The 22,967-nt window shown below is 38.1% G+C and overlaps 1 protein-coding gene across 3 annotated transcripts in view; it reads left to right on the plus strand.

Annotated features, from left to right (window-relative positions):
- Nucleotides 1–22,967, plus strand: part of KLHL24 (kelch like family member 24) — a 40,659-nt gene that overhangs the window by 4,447 nt on the left and 13,245 nt on the right. For 2 of the 3 annotated variants that reach the window (XM_058662148.1, XM_058662149.1), the window contains exons 2-5: nucleotides 3,597–3,654; nucleotides 7,070–8,050; nucleotides 21,600–21,784; nucleotides 22,810–22,928. In XM_058662148.1, the coding sequence (XP_058518131.1) occupies nucleotides 7,131–8,050; nucleotides 21,600–21,784; nucleotides 22,810–22,928 (1,224 nt within the window). In that variant the 5' untranslated portion in view covers nucleotides 3,597–3,654; nucleotides 7,070–7,130. The remainder of the gene's footprint in view (nucleotides 1–3,596; nucleotides 3,655–7,069; nucleotides 8,051–21,599; nucleotides 21,785–22,809; nucleotides 22,929–22,967) is intronic. The other variant, XM_058662150.1, reaches the window with a different exon arrangement.

The following is a 22,967-nucleotide window of genomic DNA, read 5'->3' on the forward strand; positions in this document are numbered from 1 at the left end:
ATTAGCTTCTATCATTGTAACCAGGGAAACTCAGGTTTTAATTTGTTTCTGATATGGTGGGTAAATATGATTGTGGTGCTTCAAATTAGAAGTTAGAAATGTTTAAAATAACTTGAAGACTGGACTTAAGTATTATGTATGTAAAATCAGGAAGCATTGCTTCAAATACTACCATGTAAATTTGTAATATTATAAAAGTGATCAAATAAATTGCTCTGAGACAATAGGATCAAAATAACTAAAGTTTATAGCATGTGCTTGGTTTGGCATGGTTGCTTATTAAATGTAAATTTCTGGTTATTTTTAAAATAAAAGATTTACTATGTTGCAGTTATTTTCTGGCTTTCCTTCTTTTGAGCTACTTTCTAAGGACACACCTCTTCTTGGTTAACTATTCTTCTCCTTGCTGGGTTGGTCTTCATTCAAGGTTAAATTCGAGAAAATGGTGTGATGTAGTACATAGCATGTGTCCATCACTTGTACAAGTTGCAGGGACCATGCTAGTCAGTACTTTATTGGCTTCTTTTGTTTTCTGCTATGGATTAATCTTTCAAAGCCCCTCATACTAACTGTAAGGCTGATCATCACCTTCTTGTGTAGGATCCCTGCATCCTGAAGGAATAATACAAGCTTGCTACAGTATAGTTATGTGGTAGACGGATTCTAATTTTGTATATCTCCTCTAGACTTTGTACCCTGACCTCATCTGTCCCTTGCCTTTGCTATTAGGCTGGTATGTATTGCTTTAAAAAACCTGCAGGAACTAACCCAGTTTGAAACACCTTGCCCAATCTCCTTTGATATTTGCAAAATGTAATTCTAGACCAAATGTACTATGACAGGCTTTATTGCAGTTTGCACCTGTGTGGGTTTTTTGTGGGAGAAATGTTGATAATTTTAATCTATTTTAACATCAGCTTTGGAGTTTAATCTGATCTCATCCAACCCTGCAGAATCTTCAATTTGAATCTGAACCCACTGTTTGCCGCCCAGTACCCAACACAGACTGGGCTCTCTGGAAATGTTTCTTGAGTTGACTTTCCTTGCATTGATTCAGGAGCTTACCATCCCACTGTGAAAAACATTCAGTTAGCTTGGACTAAAAATGCCCCAACTTTGCCTAGATGCAATGACATATGTAAGTTACACTGGCATTTCAAAGTTAGGAAACACAAAATAATACTCTCCTTATATCACAATCTGAATATAGAGATATTTGTGTACATTTATGTTTAAAAAAAAAAGTAATTTGTACTTGAGTTTGGGACCAAACTTCTGAATTCTCCTGAAACTTGTTAAGAATTTACAAGTTCTATTTATAGTTATCTGGGCCAGAAACCAGAATCACTTGTGTTTAAATACTGTTGCTATTCTGTGCACAGCTCAAGGCTCTGTATTTTCTATTACACATTCTTCTTCTCTCTTTCCACCAAAAAAAGGAATTGTGCAGAATGAGTTGATTTCCATTGGCATTAAGTCTATAAAACTCAACAATGCAAAAGAAATGTGTATTTATATGATAAAATAATATAATTATTTCATAAGCTTACGGATTCCGTACAGAAAATCTAGAGAACTAAGGATTTTTAAAAATGAATTATTTTTCAAAGTATCCAGAATTGTTGAGAATTTTCTCTAATTAATTCCACAGTTATATAATACATACTGACTAAACTGGGCTTTTTTTTTTTCTTTTTTCTTTTTTTTCTTTTTTTTTTTGTAATACTGGTAAACCAAGTCTTAGAATTACCCTAAGGCTCCAAGTTCCAGTGAAACATCAGTTCAGGACATTAAATAGCCAGTGCAGAATTATTCCAGGATACACTTCATCTCAGAGCCACCTTTATCTTGCTGTTGACATGAATATTTATTTACTGATGGAGGCCATGCAGTAGGTGTGTATAACACGAAGGTGTGAAGAGAACAGCTCCCTGACTGGCAGGGCCCGGGGAGCTACCAGCTGCTTAGCAGGGCTAAGTGGATTCATCTCTGACCACCTTGACGCAGTTTTCACTCCCCCTCGCATGGACTCTCAACCACCCCACTATGTAATCTATTGAGGCATTGTCTGCCCCTGTGAGATGGCTTTTACAACCAACGTGAGCTTAAGAGTTAATGTTACTGAGGATGTCCTGGTGAGTGGGCCTTTAACTACACACAGGAGTATAATTAAGTCTGTGCTGTTTACCCATTGCCATAAAATCTGGCCCAGATATTTATCATGCTTTCTGGGGAATGGCTTGATAAGAGGAACCCTAAAAGTTATCCTGTTACTGTGACCCTAAAGGTCATTCTGCTATGACAAAGAATATAGTTACTATGACCCTAAAGGCCATACTGCTATGACGAAGAATATAGCTACTGTAACCCTGAAGCCTATCCTGCTAAGGCAAAAAATATAGTTACTGTGGTCTTAAAGGTTAGCCTGTCCTTGCAATTCTTTAGAATATAGAAAATGTAGCTGTTTTAGTTGTTTTCATAAATTTTTAGCTAGAGGAAATACAGGGTGATTTCACTAACATCATAAAGAGATATTTTTGATTATTGTTTGATCATTTATGAAGTTGTAAAGCCTGCAGTTGTGGAGGAATGTAATGTTTATAACTTTTTGTTTTAGATCTTCATGTTTTTTCTCTCTTGATGTATTTCTCCCATTTAGTGATAGATAAGTTGTAGAACAAGAATTGTATTAGGAGTGTATTACTGCATAAGAGGTGTTGTCTACTGAGAAACTCTTGGTTGCAACGTTGGAATGGATAATGCCTTGCCTAATACTGAAACAATTTGTAGAATTGTCTTTGGAAACACTCGCTCATCCATTGTAGAGTTGAAACTTAAATAGAGTAACTTAGCTCATTGCTAACTGCAATTCTTTCCGCCGTTTTTACCCTTGCTTTACTTGTTTGGTTAACAAACTGTGAGCTTACAGACCTATGGCCAACTAATGTCAATAATCCTGATCCCCATAGAACAAGGCCCCAGTCCTTTTAACTCATACAAGATAGGGGTCTGGTTGATGCAGATGGCGCCTAGGTTATAGCCCAGACCTGAGGAGAGCAGATGAAGACTGGCAAGCCAAGATAAGCAAGGAATGTGGAATCCTTCCTCAATCCTTCCTCAGGAAGTTGTAAATTGTGCCCCCCTGAAGCTGTGTCAATATGCCCCTAAGAAAAACTTTGTACTGCTTCTGTATAAATAAAGCGGACAGCTTTCTCGCTTGGTCCACTACGATCAAGGAATCTGGTGGTCCGTCTCCTTTCTTTCTCTCTTTACGCCTCATCCACGCACCCTTCCCGAGCTCCGAACCTCGGCTGGAGCTGGACTCCGGCAATTTACTCTTACTCAAGAAATTTTACTGCATGAGAAAATTGTCAAGTAAGAAAATCAGTACATAAGGAAGCTAATTTGTAAAATAGCATGAAATTATTTGCTAAAGAAGTGTTATTTATTTATTAATGGTTTTTCTATGTAAAAAATGAAAGTCTAGTCCGAAACTAGAGTTTATTGAAAATTTATTCAATATACTAATAAAAATGCCAACTCTAAGGAAGTGATTAGTGTCTGATTTGTATGTTGCTATTCTCCATTTCTTTTAGGTGTGGAAATTAACACAAATATTTTGACTGAGGCTTTAATCAAGCAAATGTTTAAAAGGTACATTTCTAATATTTATAAACTATCTGTACATTGGTATTAGGTAATTTAAGCTGTTTTCTTTTTGTTAACCAGGAGTCACTTTAGCCGATTAGAGTATCAAGGAGCACTTCTATCCTTAAGATCACAAAGGCAAGCACTGTCACAATCATTTGGTACTAAATACAATATATCCTGTTCCTTTATGTTCCTTTCTAGGAGCCTTAGTTTCTCTGTGTTATTCTCCAGTTTAAAGGCACTAAAATAGGTTTTCTCTACTTTCTTGGAGGGATATAGACCAGAAACATGTAATTCCAAATTTAACACAGCACTCAAAATCCAGGTTTACAACATTTGTGTTATGCAGTTGGAAATAAATCCTGGAGTACCATTGACCTGAAGAATCTCTTAAGGAAGGTCATTCTTTTCAAGTCTGTGTGTAGTTCAAAAAATAAAGTTCCTGAAAAGATGAAGGAGAAACAGAGGAGGATATTAGCATTTCCAGCTCTTAGGTAACTTTTGCAGTCAGTCATTGGTATGTCAGTCTAACCACGCTTGAATCTACTAAGTCATCTACCTAGAAATTAAAGTGTTATGTTGCTGCAGTAAAATCATTGCCTAGTAAAAGCTCTCCCTCTCTGCTTTTGAAAGGCACATCACTTCCTGCATTTCTAATGGAAAATTCTTTCCCCTTCCCTCTTCTCCCCATTCACCTGGTCACTTCTCAAATAAACTTATCTCTGCAAAAAAAAAAAAAAAAAAAAAAATCATCGCCTAGACCTCAGGTAAAGTATGTGCCAACGTGTCTTATGAGGTTCAAAAGGAAAATGGACTTTTAAAGTAGAACATTGCAATCTATACCAATGTTGCATACTTTCTGTGCTACTTCATATGGTTATTTATGTTTGTGTGAATGTTCTGTGTCACAATTATATTTGCTTATATATGTATTTTAAATACTTATGTATTTATTTTGAAAGACAAAGTGACCCAGGGCTGGCATTTTGAGCATAACAAGTTAAAGCCATTGTTTGTGATGGGAACATCCCATTTTGGTGCTGGTTGGCGTGTGACGACTTCACTTCCCATCCAGCTCTATGCTAATGATGTGGGGAAAGCAGCAAAAAAAAAAAGGTCCCAGTGTTAGGACACCTCCACACCACACCTCTGGGAGACCTGGATAAAGTTGCTTGCCTTAGCATGGTTCAGCTCTGGCTTTTAGTGACCATTTGGGAAATAAACTTCCCTCCCTGTCCTCTCTGTTTGTAACTCTGACTTTCAAATAAATTGACTGATATTAAAAAAAAAAAAAAAGAAAGAAAGGCAGAGTGATAGAGGTCTTCCACTGGCTGGTTTACTCCCCAAATAGCTGCAACAGCTAGAGCTAGGCAAGGTGGAAGGCAGGATCCCGGAATTCCATCTGGGTCTCCCATGTGGGTGGCAGGAGCCCTGGTACTTGGGTTATCATCTGCTGCTTTCCCAGATGAAACTTTTTCCCAGATCCAACAGGGAGCTGGATAGCAAATGGAGCAATTGGACCTCAAACCAATGATCCTGTGGGATGTGGGTATTGCAGGAAGAGGAGAATATTTAGGTCATGTACAGCTTCTGGGGAAGTGGCAGAAGAGTAGACAAACCCCCTTCAAATGGCACGAAAGAGAACTGATTGCTGTTATCTAAGTGCCTCAGTCTGTCATTCATCATCCTTCCTGCAGGGGGTTGAGATGATTTTAAATGGTAAAAGGGAGCAAAGCCTAGGTATCACATATTTTAAAATTTTCAACGTATTTAAATGGAGTCTTGCATATTCATGTATGAAGGTTTGGGGAAACTGGAGGAGATAAATTACTTTTTCTGTTTTCCTTTTATTATCTATTTCTAGATGCATTGATATGTAATTTTATTAGCATATATTTTGTGATCTTTCTTCACTTACTGTCTGATTAATAATTGCCCATGTCATTAAATAGGCTGTATATTTCTAAATAGCAGCATAGGCTGTTCCATACTGAAAATGTACAGTGGTTTAATCTGTTGTAGGGCATTTACGTTGTTTAAGTGTTGTCTATCAATGTAGTATTGAGTACCTGTGTAGGTAAGTCTTCCCATAAATTCCTGTTTATTTCCTTAGATTACTAGGAGGGATTTGGTGGCCCAACAATGTGCATGTAAAGATTAACTTTTATATTTTTATTTGAAAGACAAAAAGCCCTCATGTGCCAGAATACTGTCCAAATCCCTACAATAGCTAGGCTTTGGTCAAGGCTGAGGCTGAGAGCAGGAACTCCACCACTTGCCATCACCATTGCTTCCCATGGTCCACAACAGCAGGAAGCCAGAGTTAGGAACCAGAGGCAGACATTGAAGTCAGCCAGTCCACTGTGGGATGCACTTTGCCAACCATTCAGCCAGATGCCTAGCCCCATATTTTTATTTTTTATTTTTTTTATTTATTTTTTAAAGATTTTATTGTTATTGGAAAGCCGGATATACAGAGAGGAGGAGAGACAGAGAGGAAGATCTTCCATCCTATGTTTCACTCCCCAAGTGAGCCGCAATGGGCCGGTATGCGCCAATCCGATGCCGGGAACCAGGAACCTCTTCCGGGTCTCCCACGCGGGTGCAGGGTCCCAAAGCTTTGGGCCGTCCTCGACTGCTTTCCCAGGCCACAAGCAGGGAGCTGGATGGGAAGTGGAGCAGCCGGGATTAGAACCGGCACCCAAATGGGATCCCGGGGCGTTCAAGGTGAGGACTTTAGCCGCTAGGCCACGCCGCCGGGCCCCTAAATTTCTTTCTAGTAAGGTTATATTAAGATAGTCACTGTTATAGTGTGCCAGTGCTCTGGCACAGCAGGTTAGGCTACTCCCTGCAAAGCCAGCATCCTATATTGGAGCACCAATTAAAATACTGACTGCTCCACTTGCTAGGCAGCCCCTTATACTGAGGAAAGCAGTGCTACGTGGCCCTAGTGTTTGGGCCCCTGCTACCCATGTGGGAGATCCAGATGGAGTTCCTGACTGCTGGCTTCATCTTGGCCTAGCCTTGAGTATTGTGGCCAGATGAGTAGGAATCTCTCTGTTAACTGCTTGTCAAAAAGATAAGTATTTTTTAAATGAGATAATAATATTTGCATTCTAACTGGAGTCAAATTCTTTCACCATTCTGACATAATCTATAATAGATCAGGTGAGATAGAGAGTTATTAGCAATCAGCAATCCACAAAATCCATAATATCTTTTCTGCTGGGGAGCTGAAGTTCTCTTGAGGATACCCCTGATGTTCTAATTGTGGAAATGCAAATTTGAGTTAGCACTCTGAGATATAGTGTATGGTTTTGTTGCAGTGTCTACATAAAAATAAAATTATATAATTTGAATCCTAAATTTTTTACATATTGAAATGTTTTGGGCTTTTTTGTGTTTTTTTTCCTTTTAGCTGCATAAAGAAGACTCCTAACAGTCATTTCTCAGCAATTATATAGTCAACTGATGTAACAATGGTCCTAATATTGGGACGCAGACTAAACAGAGAGGATCTTGGGATGCGTGATTCCCCAGCAACGAAACGTAAAGTTTTTGAAATGGACCCTAAATCTCTGACAGGTCATGAGTTTTTTGACTTCTCTTCAGGATCATCCCATGCAGAAAATATACTGCAGATATTTAATGAATTCCGAGACAGCCGCTTATTCACAGATGTTATCATTTGTGTGGAAGGGAGAGAATTTCCATGCCATCGAGCTGTTCTGTCCGCCTGTAGTAGCTACTTTCGAGCTATGTTTTGTAATGACCACAGAGAAAGCCGAGAAATGTTGGTTGAAATCAATGGGATTTTAGCTGAAGCAATGGAATGTTTTTTGCAGTATGTTTATACTGGAAAGGTGAAGATCACCACAGAAAATGTGCAGTATCTCTTTGAAACATCAAGCCTCTTTCAGATCAGTGTTCTCCGGGATGCATGTGCCAAATTCTTGGAGGAGCAACTTGATCCTTGTAATTGCTTAGGAATCCAGCGCTTTGCTGATACCCACTCACTCAAGACACTCTTCACAAAATGCAAAACGTTTGCGTTACAGACTTTTGAGGATGTGTCTCAACACGAAGAATTCCTTGAACTTGACAAAGATGAACTTATTGATTACATTTGTAGTGATGAACTCGTTATTGGTAAAGAAGAGATGGTGTTTGAAGCCGTCATGCGTTGGGTCTATCGTGCTGTTGATCTGAGAAGACCACTGCTGCATGAGCTACTGACCCACGTGAGACTTCCTCTGTTGCATCCCAACTACTTTGTTCAAACAGTTGAGGTGGACCAATTGATCCAGAATTCTCCAGAGTGTTATCAGTTATTGCATGAAGCAAGACGGTACCACATACTTGGGAATGAAATGATGTCCCCAAGGACTAGACCACGCAGGTGAGAAGACTTAAAAAACATAATGAAATTTTTTGAAATATATTTTTCTGTAGTCTCCTGTATGTATAGTCTTCATGTGGCTTTTTATAACTTAGAATTTATTTCTTTGGCCAGTGTTGTAATGTAGCAGATTAAGGCACTGTTTGTGATACCTTCATCCCTTATCAGAGGATCAGTTCTGCTTGGCTTCCAATCCATCTTTCTGATAATGCCCCTACAAAGGCAATGGGTGATGGCCCAAGTACTACCTGGGTTCTAGTCACCCTTGTGCGAGACCTGGATGGAATTCTTAGTTCCTGGCTTTGGCCTAGCCCTGATTGTTACGGCCACTTGAGAAGTGAACCAGTGGATGGAAAACTCTCTCTCTGTTTCTCTCACTGTACTTTTTTATATAAGTGGTTAGAATGTCTTGCCTAGGGAAGACTAGGAGCTATGGGGTGCCACAGAGGATCTTTACAACTATACATTTCTCAACATATTTGAGAATTGTATTACTGTAGAAAAGTTGATAAATTTTGTTTAGAAGTAGAATCTAAGTATAATGCTGTTTTTCTTTTTTATAATTGTTTTTGTAAAACATCTTAATTTCTAAACTGGAAAATAATCTGCATGCTTTTATAATGGAAATAATATTATTAAGTGGAATAAAGGAGTACTATTAATATATATTATTGTGGATAAGGAAGAAATGCCAGTTACAGAAAATGTTACACAAAGAATCTTTTAAATATTTTTCTAACTGCTGGTATAATTATTGGGTTTTGTAAAGATTGTAGCAAATAAACACACAGCATTAAATGTATCATCTTAACCATTTTAATTGTGCATTTCAGTAGTGTTCAATCTTCATATTGCTGTGAGGCTAATGTTATTTTAATAATTTTCCCATACCATGGCCATTTTTTTAAGATTTGTTAATTTTCATTGGAAAGTCAGATATACAGAGAGGAGAGACAGAAAAATCTTCCATCTGCTGGTTCACTCCCAAAGTGGCCGCAGTGGCCGGAGCTGAGCTGATTTGAAGCCAGGAGCCAGGAGCTTTTTCCGGGTCTCCCACATGGGTGCAGAGTCACAAAGCCCTGGGCAGTCCTTGACTGATTTCTTGTGCCACCAGCAGGGAGATAAAAGGAAGTGGAGTAGCAGAGATACAAATCAGCACCCATTTGGGACCATGGCACATACAAGGTGAGGATTTTAGCCACTAGGCTGTTGCCCTAGGCCCCCATCTCCACTTTTTAAAAACAGATTTACTGTTATATAAGTCACAAACCACCTTTTTAGGGTTTTGTAAACCATTTTTCATTTATTTGAGAGACTGGGAGGGAGACAGAGAGAAGGCTCCTATTAGCCTATTCACTCCCCAAATGCCTACAGTGGTCAGGAATCAAATCTGGACGTTTCTATGTGGGATGTGGTGATCTTAGCAGCTAGTCCAAACTCTTGCTCTCCTGCTTTGATTTTGAGTAGTGTTCTTATGGAATGTTAATAAAATTCACCATATTGTAAAATTACTTGTTTGCAAAATATATATGCTAGTTTGGATCTAGAAGATTTAAAATTTCTCATGCAAAATGAAAATGCTGATACGTAGTGTTTACCAGTTTTGCTATTGAAACCATCAAAAATCTTTTAAGTACCCAATATAATATTTGATACATAGAAAATGCTTAATAATTATTAGTTATGTACATATTGTAAGTCTGACCTACTTTAAGAAAACTTGAATACTTGAAAGCCTGAACTTTTTATAAATTAGATATAATGTTGGATAAATTACCACCCCCAAAACCCCACAATATTTCTTTTTATTAGCAGGATAGTTTATTTTGCCTTCAAAGTTACCTAACTAGTTAAAGGTAATCTTTTTAAAAGAAATAGGAGGCAGGCGCTGTGGCATAGTTAGTAAAACCTCCACTTATGGCAGTAGCATCCCATGTGGGTACTAGTTTGAGTCCTGGCTGAACTGCTTCTAATCCAGCTCCCTTCTAATGATCTGGGAAAACAGTAGAAGATAGCCCAAGTGCTTGAGCTCCTGCACCTACATGGGAGACCTGGGAGAAGTTCTAGCTCCTGGCGTTGGACCAGCCCAACTCCAGCTTGTGGCTATTCCAGGAGTAAACCAGCAAATAGAAGATCTCCTGCTCTTTGTTCCTTCTCCTTCTCTATGTAAATCTGCCTTTAGAATACGTAATTACATCTTCTTTTAGAAAGTATGAACTTTCACTCCTAGTAATTTTTAAAAGGCCAGAAAACATAAAATCTTATTTTATAAGTGTATTCATGATTTTTATGTAGTCCATCAAGGCCTGAGGGCTAGATTTAATAGTGTTGAAAGATCAAGGTTCCTGAAATTACTAAAAAAGCTAGGGGCGGGTGCTGTGATACAACAAATAAGCTGGCGCTAAAGATGCCCCTTACCACACATTAGTGCCTGGAATTGATTCTGCCTCTGTTGGCTTCGTGTCCATCTGCCTGCTAATGCTCCTGACAGGAAGCAGGTGATGGCCCAAGGACTTAGGCTCCTGTCACCCACAAAGGAGATCTAGCTTGAGTTCCTGGCTCCAGCCTGGCCCAACCCTGGCACTGCCATTTGGGAAGTGAACCTGTGGATGGAAGATAGCCTTTCCAACTATCCGTTACTCTGCCTTCCAAATTCAATAAATAAATCTTTAAAAGAACAAAAAAATCCAAGAAAGGTAGACAGTTTCCAGACTAATTGATTTTTAGGTCTTCTATAATTTTTCTAAATCCGTTAGTGCCCCTCAAAAGATGGGGGGGGGGGGAACACTCATTTTTCCAATCAGAATCCCCTTGTAGAAGACAGAATGTTCTGAGATCATATGGGGCTAATAATATCCACCCTGCACATCTCATAGGATTAAACTACAGGCCAAGGGTTGGTTATGGGTTATAAAGTTAGAATAAGTCATTTATTACTAACCTTGCTAACCTTATTTGTAAAGACATGACCTGAGTGAAATTAGATTGCAGCCTAAGTGTCCCATCACTCCTTTAAAGACTTAATTCATTTAATTATATGACTTCCAAAAGTGAAGGCCCATTTGGTCTGCCATGTGGGTGGCAGGAATCTGTCTAGTAGATTGGGCCATCTAGTGCTTCAAATAGGAAGCTGAATAATAAGCAAGAGAAGGGGATAATGGGATGCATTTTACACCTGATTTTTGAGAGAACCAATTCATTTCACACTGTAAAATACATTTATATATAGGATTAATATTATCCTCTTTAGGAGATGAATAAGTAGGCTATTATGAATATGATGGCAGAAACCTATTTTATGTAGGTATTACTTGAAGGCTACAGAGAGACTCCTTTCTTTTGCAACTCTCCCATCACTTGTCCTTTACTTTCACTTATGTGCTACTGCATGTTACCATTAAGTAGTACAAATTTCATTATCTGTACAGAGTATCTGTACAGGTTCTCTTAGAGAAATTCCATCCTCCTTTGTAAAAGGAGTGGTACCTCCACTTCTTCAACCACAGCTCACTCTGGCTTCTCCACTCCTCTGAAACTCCTTGCCAGCTTCTTAGTCATATCCAGTTTGAACTCTCTTTAGGGTTTGGTGTTGTTGGTTACTTTCTCTGTCTTCAAACTCCTTCTTCTCTTGGCTTTTGGAATACAATTCTTGTTGTCCCAGTTCTCCAGCAGCTGTTACTTAATTTTGATGGTTCTACTCCTAAATCCAGTCTTTGAAATGTTCGACATCTCTTTGTCCTGCCTTATATACTTTCCTAGGTAAATCATCTTGTCTATTCTCATTTTTAATTCATGCTATTGCCTTCTAGACTTTTGCCTCCAGCTCAGACATTTCTCTTTCATTTATTCATATTTCTTTTTAAAATGTTATGTATATATATATTTTTCTCTGTCCATTTATTTATTTATCTTTAATGTTAATTTTTTATTATTTATTATTTTAATTCATTAATTACATTGTATTATGTGACACAGTTTTGTATATATTTTTTAAAATTTTCAAGTTTTTACTTTCTATTTGTGCATCTTTAAGAAATAACAGAAAAAATAACATTGTCACACTTAATATTAATATCTAATACCTGGTCTAACACATATTATCTAATAACCAATCCACTTTCAAATCTTTTTCCAATTGTCTGTCCCTTTAATGAACTTGAATTCAATCCAGACTCATTCACTATTTCTTGCTTTTTCCATGATCTCTTTTATTCGGAATCAGTTGCTTTTACATAATTCTGACTTGTTGAACGGAAAGTTCTTCAGAAAAATATTCCATCTTCTAGACTGGGCTGGTTGCTTCCTTATGGTATCATTTATGCTTCCTGGAAACTGGAAGTCGACTCCACAAGTTTTAGCTTGCTGAATGCCAATTAAATATTTGTGGCTAGAGTTAGTCCTACGTAATGTGTACATTGCATTTCATCACATTAGGAAGCACAGCTTATCTGGTTGTTTTACCATTATTGATAGAAAAATTAACTCTGGATTAGTGTGATCTTCTAATCCCTCAGCTATATAGTTAATATATTTCTCATGTCAACCAGTATTTCTTTACTGTTTATCCTGTGCCAGGTAATATTCAGAGCTCTGTCCACACTGCTATTTTCATTTTATGCCTGCATACCTCTTAGATGGCAAAAATCCATGTTGTGTGCATTTCTTTTTTTTTTTAAAGACATTTATTTTAATTGGAAAGGCAGATATACAGAGAGGAGGAGGGACAAAGAAGATCTTCTGACCGATGATTTACTCCCTAAGTGATCTCCACGGCCGGAGCTGAGCCAGTCTGAAGCCAGGAGCCAGGGGGCTCTTCCATCTCTCCCATGTGGGTGCAGGGTCCCAAGGCTTTGGGCCATCCTTGGCTTCCTTCCCAGGCCACAAGCAGGGAGCTGGGTGGGAAGCGGGACCTCCGGGATTAGAACTGGTGCACAAGTGGGATCCCTTCGTGTGCAAGGTTAGGACTTTAGATGCTAGGCTACCTTGCTAGGCCCATGTTGTGTGTATTTCGATATGTGTGTGTGTGTGTATATATATATATATATATATATATATATATATATATATATACACATATATATGCAGGTGAGCAAGTTGAAAAAAGAGCTTTGTGAACTAGAAACAGATGGAAAGAAAGTCAAATTTAAAAAGCAATAAAAAAGTCAAAAAAAGCAATTAAAAAAATTTAAAAAGCAAAAAAAGTCCATTCCAGGACTCAAGTTTTTTGTGGCAGCATCAGTTAGGGATATGTTGAGATGTGCTACCAGAAGTAACACCAAATATGTATTCTTATTTGGGGCTTTAAATACTGCTCCAGCATTATGCTACTTTTAAAAAAAAAATCCCATGAGAGCCTCCTGATGTGTTAAGAGTACCGATTTCACAGTCAAGTGGGGTTTAGAATCTAACTCCACACAGCAAATTGCTTCCGTGACCTTGGGCTAGGAACTCTAACTTGCCCAAGTATCAGGTTCCTCATGTATAAAATAAGCATCCAGCCACATATGATGTAAGATTATTGTAAGGATTGGAAATACTGTGTGTGTATATATATATATATACATATATATGGAAATATATAACTTAGTATTTGACACAGAAGGTTTTAATAAAGATTATTACACTCTCATGAAGAAAATAAACAATACATTTTAAATTTATGCTAGACTTTTACCGATTAGGAGGGAAATGCTTGCCCATCACTGTGGCCTGAAAGAATGTGGGTCATCAGATGGTTTATATTAATAATATATCTTAAAAAAAATAATAGTAGGCTGTTGTATTCCAACATCTATGTGTTAGTTTTTCAAAGCTTAATTTATAATTGTTCTAATTTAATAAATTTATTTTGTTAAATAAGCATTATCTTTCCAACTATCATTCCGTAATAATGACAGCAAAAACCTATGTCCAGGAACTGCTCTATGTGCTGTTATTACACGTATGAATTCATGTAATACTCAGAATAGCCCTGCAGGTTAATGAAGTTATTTAAAGCCAACTCAGGCTCACAGGAGGAACCTCCTATTAGTAAAGCAAGAATCCAGAACCTAGATGTTCCAGCTAAAAAGGCCATACCCCTAATTAGCAGGCACACTGCCTCTTCACCTTAGTACCTTTTGAATATTAATAATTAAATGGCACTCTGTAAAAATGTTGATACCATGCTAAATACAGCTGCCCTAAATATTCTTTTACTCATGACCTTAACATTCCTCATTTTCTCTTTTCCTTGTTTTTATTTAGCCTTTAAACTTGGGCCTCACCACATTTTGGAAAATTTGTTTCTAAGGTTTTAATATTAGCGTGGAAAACATATTAGGGTTAAAAAAAAAAGTTCAGCTGTGACCTAGCAGCTAAAGTCCTTGCCTTGAACGTGATGGGATCCCATATGGGCGCCGGTTCTAATCCTGGCAGTCCTGCTTCCCATCCATCGGCCTGGGAAAGCAGTCGAGGATGGCCCAAAGCCTTGGGACCCTGCACCCGTGTGGGAGAGCTGGAAGAGCTCCTGGCTTCGGATCAGTGCAGTACCGGCCATTATGATCACTTAGGGAGTGAATCATGGGACAGAAGATCTTTCTCTCTGTCTCCCCTCCTCTGTATATTTGACTTGTCAATAAAAATAAGTAAATCTTTAAAAAAAAGTTCAGCTGACACATTCATATTTGGAACTAAGAATACCATAGGGAATCAAAAGGTAATTGATTTAAATAAGGTTGTTTTGCCTTAGCAATGTTTGAATTGCTTATGTGTGTCATGGCTAAACACTAGCCTTCCAACCCTTTTCATCAAGGAAAGTCACTTTCCTGTTTGTGATGGGCTTCTCTGTTCCCATGGTGTCCTGATCCATGCATGTTAATGACCGTATTTACTCTACCATTCCTGAGAGTGCACATCCGTAGTACTGTCTGACACTCTGATTCTGATTCTCCAGCATGTCTAATTTCCATTTTTGGTCCCAGCATATACATGTATGTCCATGTTTCTCAGTCCAGTTCAAATAGCACACTATTAAACATTGATTGCTTGGTAGTTTGATTCTGGTGTTGCTGATTTTATATCGTGTCCCAAACCACGTTGTTCCTACCATCATTCTTCTCTGGAAAAAGACCTTTACCTTTATAGATACTAATTTTCATTTTGAGAGGACTGGCCTGCCTACCCAATGAGGTTCCCGAGTGAAAACATAGATGGCATTGAACTGGACACATGTCTTCTGGAATATTGTCTGCGTGTGGCAGATTGTTCACATTAGTGGAAAAAGCACTGCCTTCGGCACACTGCATTGAACAGTATAGATAACCAAGACTTAGGCAGTTTATCCTTTTGAGCTAGGAATCAGCAAGTAATTACTTGCCTCTTTCAATATTTCCTTTTATCTCTAATAATGTTAGTATATAACAAATATAAGAACCTAGTTGCCATAAAAACAAGGCAGTCTTCATTTGAAAGAAATTAGAAAAATCAAGGGAATTATAAATATATTTTTATAGGAATTAATAAATCCTTTTTTTTTTTATGGTGGTAAAATGGCATTACTTGTACTTGGTCACAAAGCTAGGTAGAAGCAGATGCAGGGCTAAGATGCCATGTTCTGAACTTTTGATAATGATTATGATCGTGATTTTTTAAAAACTGGGGGATCCAGCACCATGGCTTAGTAGGTTAAACTTTTGCCTACAGTGCAACATCCCATATAGGTGCCAGTTTGAGTCCTAGTTGCCTCAGTTCTGATCCAGCTCCCTGCCAGTGTGCCTGGGAAAGCAACGAAAGATCGTCCAGGTCCTTATGCTCCTGCACCCCCAAGAGCCCTGGAAGAAGAAGAAGCTCCAGGCTCCTGACATTCAGCTGGCGCAACTCCGGCCATTGCGGCCATTTGGGGAGTGAACCAGTGGATGGAAGACCTCTTCTCTGTCTCTCCTTCTCTCTATATAAATCTGCCTTTCAAAAAAAACTTTCAAAACATTTTTAAATTACTTTTTTAGAAAGATAAATAAATAATAAAATAAATAAATAAAATTACTTCTTATTGCAGAGAGAGGGAGAGAGAGAGAGATCTTACATCTGCCAAAATCTTCATTCCTCAAATAACTGCAGTTTGAAGGCTGGACCAGGCTAAAACCAGGAGCCAGGAAGTTCCTCTCTTTCTCCCAAAGGGCCCAGGCACTTGAATGATCTTCCATAGTTTTCCCAGACGCATTAGCAGGAAGCTGTGTTGGAAGTGGAACAGCTGAGAGTGAAGTCACTGCTCATATGGGATACCAGTGTTGCAGGTGGTAGTTTTGCCTGCTTCACTACACCTGCTCCTGTGTTCTGAATTTTTATTCTAGTTCCTCTGAAGAATTATATTCCAGAGGCCAGAGTTGTGGTAGCATACTCATAAAGCCACTTCCTGTGATGAAACCTTGGGAGACCCAGAGGATGTCCCTTGCTTTGGGAAATGAACTAGCTCATGGAAATCTGTATCTCCCCTTCCTTTTATGACTCAGTCTTTCAAATAAATAAATCATTTAAAAATTATATTCTATTTTTACATTTGGCTTACCATTTTTCTCTTAATTTAATGTTTTATTGTTTTTACATAAAAAGTATATATTATGATAATCTCTCTTTTTTTCCCATGAGAGAGTCTTTGGTTCCCCTCCCCAAAACATACCCCTGTTTTCAGTTCTTAAAATTTGCTTCAGAAATATTCTTCGCATAGATGTGTGATTGTCTATGTATACAGGTATCTATAAATACTCTCTACATTCTTTAGATATGCGGTTTTCCAAAAGTTCATGGAAAATACATGTTATGGAAAAAAAATCATTTGTAGAGTGCAAACTTTTTTTGTACCTTTTGTTTGTTTCTTTTTTTAAAAAAAAAGATTTATTTATTTTATTACAAAGTCAGATATACAGAGAGGAGGAGAGACAGAGAGGAAGATCTTCCGTCCGATGATTCACTCCCCAAGTGAGCCACAACGGCTGGTGCTGCGCCGATCTGAAGCTGGGAACCAGGAACCTTTTCCAGGTCTCCCATGCGGGTGCAGGGTCCCAATGCATTGGGCCGTCCTTGACTGCTTTCCCAGGCCACAAGCAGGGAGCTGGATGAGAAATGGGGAAATGGAGCTGCTGGGATTAGAACCAGCGCCCATATGGGATCCCGGGGCGTTCAAGGCGAGGACTTTAGCCGCTAGGCCATGCCACCGGGCCCTTGTTTGTTTCTTTGTTTTTTGTTTTTAATTTGAGAGGCAGAGAGACAGACAGACCTGCTCACTAGTTCACTAGTGTCTGTGTGGTATGTGTGTGTGTAGTTATTCTCATTATCCAAGATCACTTCCCAACTCCTTTTGTTCATGAAAGTTATTTAGGCTATTCTTCTATCTTTGACATATCAGGCATTAATTATAAATAAATCCAACAATTATTGCTTATCTGTTAGTTCAAGATGTTCTTGTATGTATAGTTAAAATCATCTTTCACAGAAATCAGAAAATTTGATCTTTTCTCAAGTTTATGACTAAAAATGAATTGTTTTGGTAATATGTTACCAATATACCAATAATTTATCATGCTTTCCTAGAAACAAATGAGACTTAACACTAGGAGCAACAAATAATGGTTATTTCATAATAACAGAAAGTCAGAATTTTTACTTTAAAGAATTACTGAAATAGAGTAATACTATGAAAATTAAGAATATCCAAAATTCTCTTCATCCTAGTCCATCATCTTCACTGCCATTTTGTTGTTAGTGCCGTGATCATCTGTAACCAGTTAAGTCTTTTTCTGAGCTCAGGCAGTAACTAGGGTTGGGCATTGTAGTCCCACCTCCTCTGTCATTCCAGCTTTCTGCTCATGCTGCCTGGGAGGCAACAGAGGGCAACACAAATAATTGGGCTGATGCCCCTGTTTGGGATACCAGGCTGCTCCCTTTGGCATTCTGCCTGGCCTGGCCTTGGCTATTACAGGCACATGGGGAATGAGTGGAAGGAAGATCCCTAATTCTCCCTCTCTCTGTCACTCTTCCTTTCAAATAAATAAATATTTTTTAAAAGAACTAGCTATTTTATCTAGTTAACAGTCTCATGAGAACATTAGACTCAATCAACAGCTGTTTGGTCGCCAATAGGATCTTCAGTATAACCAACTGAAGGCAAAACCTACTAATGTACTAATCATTTTCAGATAAATGCATGGTTGGATAACAATAATGTGATTTTTAAATTTTGGGGACTGAATGTTTTAAGCATTAGCTTGTGTGCTATTTTATCTTCTTATCTAATGTACAAAAATGAACTAATAAGTTTCGAAAAAGACAAACCAGGAACAGTTTTGTACTGCAGTGGTTTAAGATGCCTCTTGCAATACTAGCATCTTGTGTAGGCTCTAGTTCAAGTCCCAGCTGTTCTACTTTCTATCTAGCTACCAACTTATGCTCCTGGGGAAGACAGCAGAAGACACTCCAAGTGCTTGGGCCCTTGCACCCGCATGAGAGACCCAGATGGAGTTCCAGGTACCTGGCCTCAAACTGGTGCAGCCTCCATTGTTGTAACCATTTTGGGAATGACCCAGAGGTGGAAGATCTTTGCCTTTTATTCCTCCCTTTCGTAACTGTCTTTCAAATAAATGGAAAAAAAAAATTTTTTTTAAAAAGTAAACGATTTCAAGCAAAATATAAAGTTAGTGAAATACTGTAAGGAACCCATAAGACAAAATTGTATAATATGTAATATCACTCTGATTTTATATTAAAACAAATTATTTTTCCTCAGCACATTTAGCAATTTTTGTTTTGAGGCTGAGGAACATCCCATGGATTTATCTTAAAGATATTAAGGTATTTTACACAAGGAAAAACTATGCATGGGTTTCAGAAATTTTTGCACCAAGCTAAACTATCTTTTCATTGCATTTTTCCATAAGCTTTTATGAATTATTCTTTTATTTGAGGTGTGATTTTAGTAAATGATACTTCTTTGTTTTTTGAAAAGCAGTTACAAAGAGAGAATGAGAAACAGAGATTTTCCATTTTCCAGATTGGTTCATTCCCCAAATGGCTGCAATGGCTGGAGCTGGCCTGGTCTGAAGCCAGGAAGCAGGAGCTTCTTTCAGGTCTCACATGTGGGTATAGGGACCCAAGCATTTAGGCCATGTTCTGCTGCTTTTCCAGGATCATTACCAGGGAGCTGATCTGGAAGTGGAGTAGCTGGGACATGAACTGGTGTCCAGATGGGGCAGTGCAGCATCACTAGGCCATGGTGCCAGCTTCAGGAAATGATACTTCTATGAGAAGAATTGTAAATGAGTCAGTAACTGCCCTGTTCAAGAGTCCAGTGCTGTACTTTCTGGTTTTAATATTTTCATTTTGAAATTATTTGCAGACAAATAAGTCCTGTTGGGAATATTTTGAGTCCTTCTGTTAATGTTTTAATATGTACTGGATTAGAGTTATATAACTTGTTGGATTTCTAAAAATAAGTTGCATTGCATATGTGAACAGAATTCTTCCCCACAGTATGTATTTCTGATTTTGTCATGGGAAAAACATGTCTGGTATGGAATAGGTGAATGACTCAGCTGAAATAGCTCTGGGTAAATGAAGCTGGGCTAGGGCAGCTCTGGTAAAGGAAGCGTGTCAATGTGGCATTTTTTTTCTAGTGTAGTTATGTAACATTATACCACCTAGAACCATCAGTGAGGACTCTGAGGCATTTTCTCCCTTCATCATGTAAGTCAGGGTCCTTGTTTTCCTATAGGAGACTCCCCTTATAGCAACCATAGAAAACAATCAGAAGACTTTTTTCATTTAGCGTATATTTGTGAAAAAAATAATACACCCTAAAGAATTTTAAAATTCCAAATCTATCTGTTAAGCCTTATGAACACAAAAATCTTGGATACGCTTTTGATTTTTCATTTATGTCTTACATTTAAACTACAAACTAAGAGAAGCCAATGGTTAATATAAACATTAGGATTCTCCTCATGATCTTAAAAGCTGTTTTTTTTTTGATATTAAAAAAAACAGCCCATGCTCTTTATTGTTTTGAGAATTTATACTGACAGGACCTGCTGCCCTATATTTTCAATTATATTACCCTAATATATGTGATTTGTACTTAAAGAATTAACTTCTGAACAAATATATACATATGTACACAAACACACCTTTGAAGGGTGCTTGGATTATGAGTTAGTTTTTTTAGATATAGCAACATGATGCAATATTTCAAAAAGCAGTGTTTGTCTTCCAGTTATAAAAAGAAAGGGCCCGGTATGGTAGCCTAGAGTCTAAAGTCCGTGCCTTGCACGTGCCTGGAGCCCATATGGGCGCTGGTTCTAATTCCTGCTTCCCCGCTTCCCATCTAGCTCCCTGGGAAAGCAGTCAAGGACAGCCCAAAGCCTTGGGACTCTGCACCCGCATAGGAGACCTGGGAGAGGCTTCAGCCTCTTGGCTTCGGATTGGCTCAGCTCCAGCTGTTGCAGCCACTTGGGGAGTGATCAATGGATGGAAGATCTTCCTCTCTGTCTCTCCTCCTGTCTGTATATCTGATTTTCCAATAAAAATAAATCTTTTTTAAAAAGAATGAAAGAGTATAATCTTTTATTTTCAAAGAGTTATTTTTATTGCAAAGTCAGATTTACAGAGAGAAGGAGAGACAGAAGGATTCTCCATCCACTGGTTCATCCTCCAAGTGGCTGCAACAGCCAGAGCTAAGCCAATCTGAAGCCAGGAGCCAGGAGTCTCTTCCGGGTGCCCCATGTGGATACAGGGTCCCGTCCTGGGCCACAAGCAGGGAGCTGGATGGGAAGTGAAGTAGCCGCGATACGAACCAACATCCATATGGGATCCCAGCACATGCATAGTGAGGACTTTAGCCACTAGACTACTGTGCTGGGCCCAGAAGAATGTAATCTTACCTTAGGGAGTTATGCATATCTATTGCTGTAAGTATATTTGAAAGACCTCCTTCATCTAATTTCAGGTAGCGTTTTTGGACTGCTTGACCATATTTCAATAAAAACCCATAGAGAAAAATAGCTATAGGCATTTCTGTGAAAAAACGGTATCACTAGCTCCCCTGTAAACATTTTTTTTTTTATTTTTATTGGAAAGTCAGATATAGAGAGAGGAGGAGAGACAGAAGGAGCGACTCCCCAAGCGGCCGCAAAAGCTGGAGCTGAGCAATCCAAAGCCAGGAGCCCAGAGCCTCTTCTGGGTCTCCCACATGGGTGCAGGGTACCAAGATTTTGGACCATCCTCATCTGCTTTCTCAGGCCACAGGCAGGGAGCTGGATGGGAAGCAGGGCCACCGGGATTAGAACCAGCACTCATAATGGATCCCAGCATGTACAAGGCAAGGACTTTAGCTGCTAGGCTACAGCACGAGGCCCAACAATTTAATGTGCTTAAATGCCAACCTGCACTATTTGGCACACACACACAGAGAATAAACTGAACTGTTCATATGTGGTTTGTTTTTAGGATTTTTGGTTTAGAATGTGTTTTTTTTTTAATTTTTTAAATTAATATCTCTACATTCTTACCATGATTATCTTAGGTCCACAGGCTATTCGGAGGTTATAGTTGTTGTTGGAGGCTGTGAACGAGTTGGAGGATTTAATCTTCCATATACTGAGTGCTATGATCCTGTAACGGGAGAATGGAAGTCTTTGGCTAAGCTTCCAGAATTTACCAAATCAGAGTATGCAGTCTGTGCTCTAAGGAATGACATTCTCGTTTCAGGTAAATAAATAATTATTGTAGTAACCACTTTTGATTTTATACATAGTTTTGCTCTTTGAAACAATACCAGTGCCCTTTAAAAAAAACATACAGTATGAATATTCCTGCTTCAAACCACTCAGTTATAAAACAAATAAAACTCCAAGTAACTTTTTGCTCTTAAAAAAGTGATAAGGTGATACATAATGATTTGCAAAGTATTCATCAGAAAATACTTTTAGTTATGCATAATGACTTACAAAATATTCACCAGAAAATATCTTTAACCATAGCATAAAAGAAACAATAGCATATTTTAAACACTTTCAAATATATATAATATGATGCTTTTTTAAAACCTTTTACCTACTTAACTTTGTTTTAAAGAATATAGTAAGTTATGCAAAATCTGAGTACTCATGGAATTAAGCTTCTCTGATTTATTCTGAAGTTTTCCCCCACAAAGTTTATAAAATAGGATTTTTCATAAAACTTCTGACCTTGAGCTGCTTGTAGCGTATATGGTATGTTACCTCTAAAATCAGATCAACAGTAAAAGGACAGACTTATATAAAGTCTGGTTGGCAGTTGTTAATAGCACTGTTGCCAGCTTTACACATGATTACATTACTACTCAGTGAGTGACATAATCACATCGTTTTTGTTTTGTGTGACAATGTACTGTTTTTAAAATGCATGATTAAAAAGAATGCTTTTAGAATAATCCTGTTCAGGTGCTTCTGTTACTTTACTTCCAAAGTAATAATCTTATGATGTTGTAATACATTCTGTATTTTATTGTTTTGGACCTGCCTGTAATTATTGCTTCTCAAGGTTAAAAAAAAGGGGGAGGGCAAAATTTAAATCTGTTTGACAAAACTATCTGTTCAGTTTTAAGAGGGTCATTATTTCATCAGTTGAACTGGTTTATCATTCTTGAACTAAATGAATAAATCCCGTGTTTTCGAGATTCATGCCTTGGTGTGGCATGCATCTCTTGGTGATAGATATATGATGATCTGTTATGCTTTGTTTTGCATTTGAAGGTGGAAGAATCAATAGCCGTGATGTCTGGATTTATAACTCACAGTTAAATATTTGGATCAGAGTTGCTTCTCTAAATAAAGGCAGATGGCGTCACAAAATGGCTGTGCTGCTTGGTAAAGTAAGAGAAACCACTTTTTTTTATAACTCTTGCTCTGGT

Source organism: Ochotona princeps, chromosome 3, assembly GCF_030435755.1.
Source record: "Ochotona princeps isolate mOchPri1 chromosome 3, mOchPri1.hap1, whole genome shotgun sequence".
NCBI lineage: Eukaryota > Metazoa > Chordata > Mammalia > Lagomorpha > Ochotonidae > Ochotona > Ochotona princeps.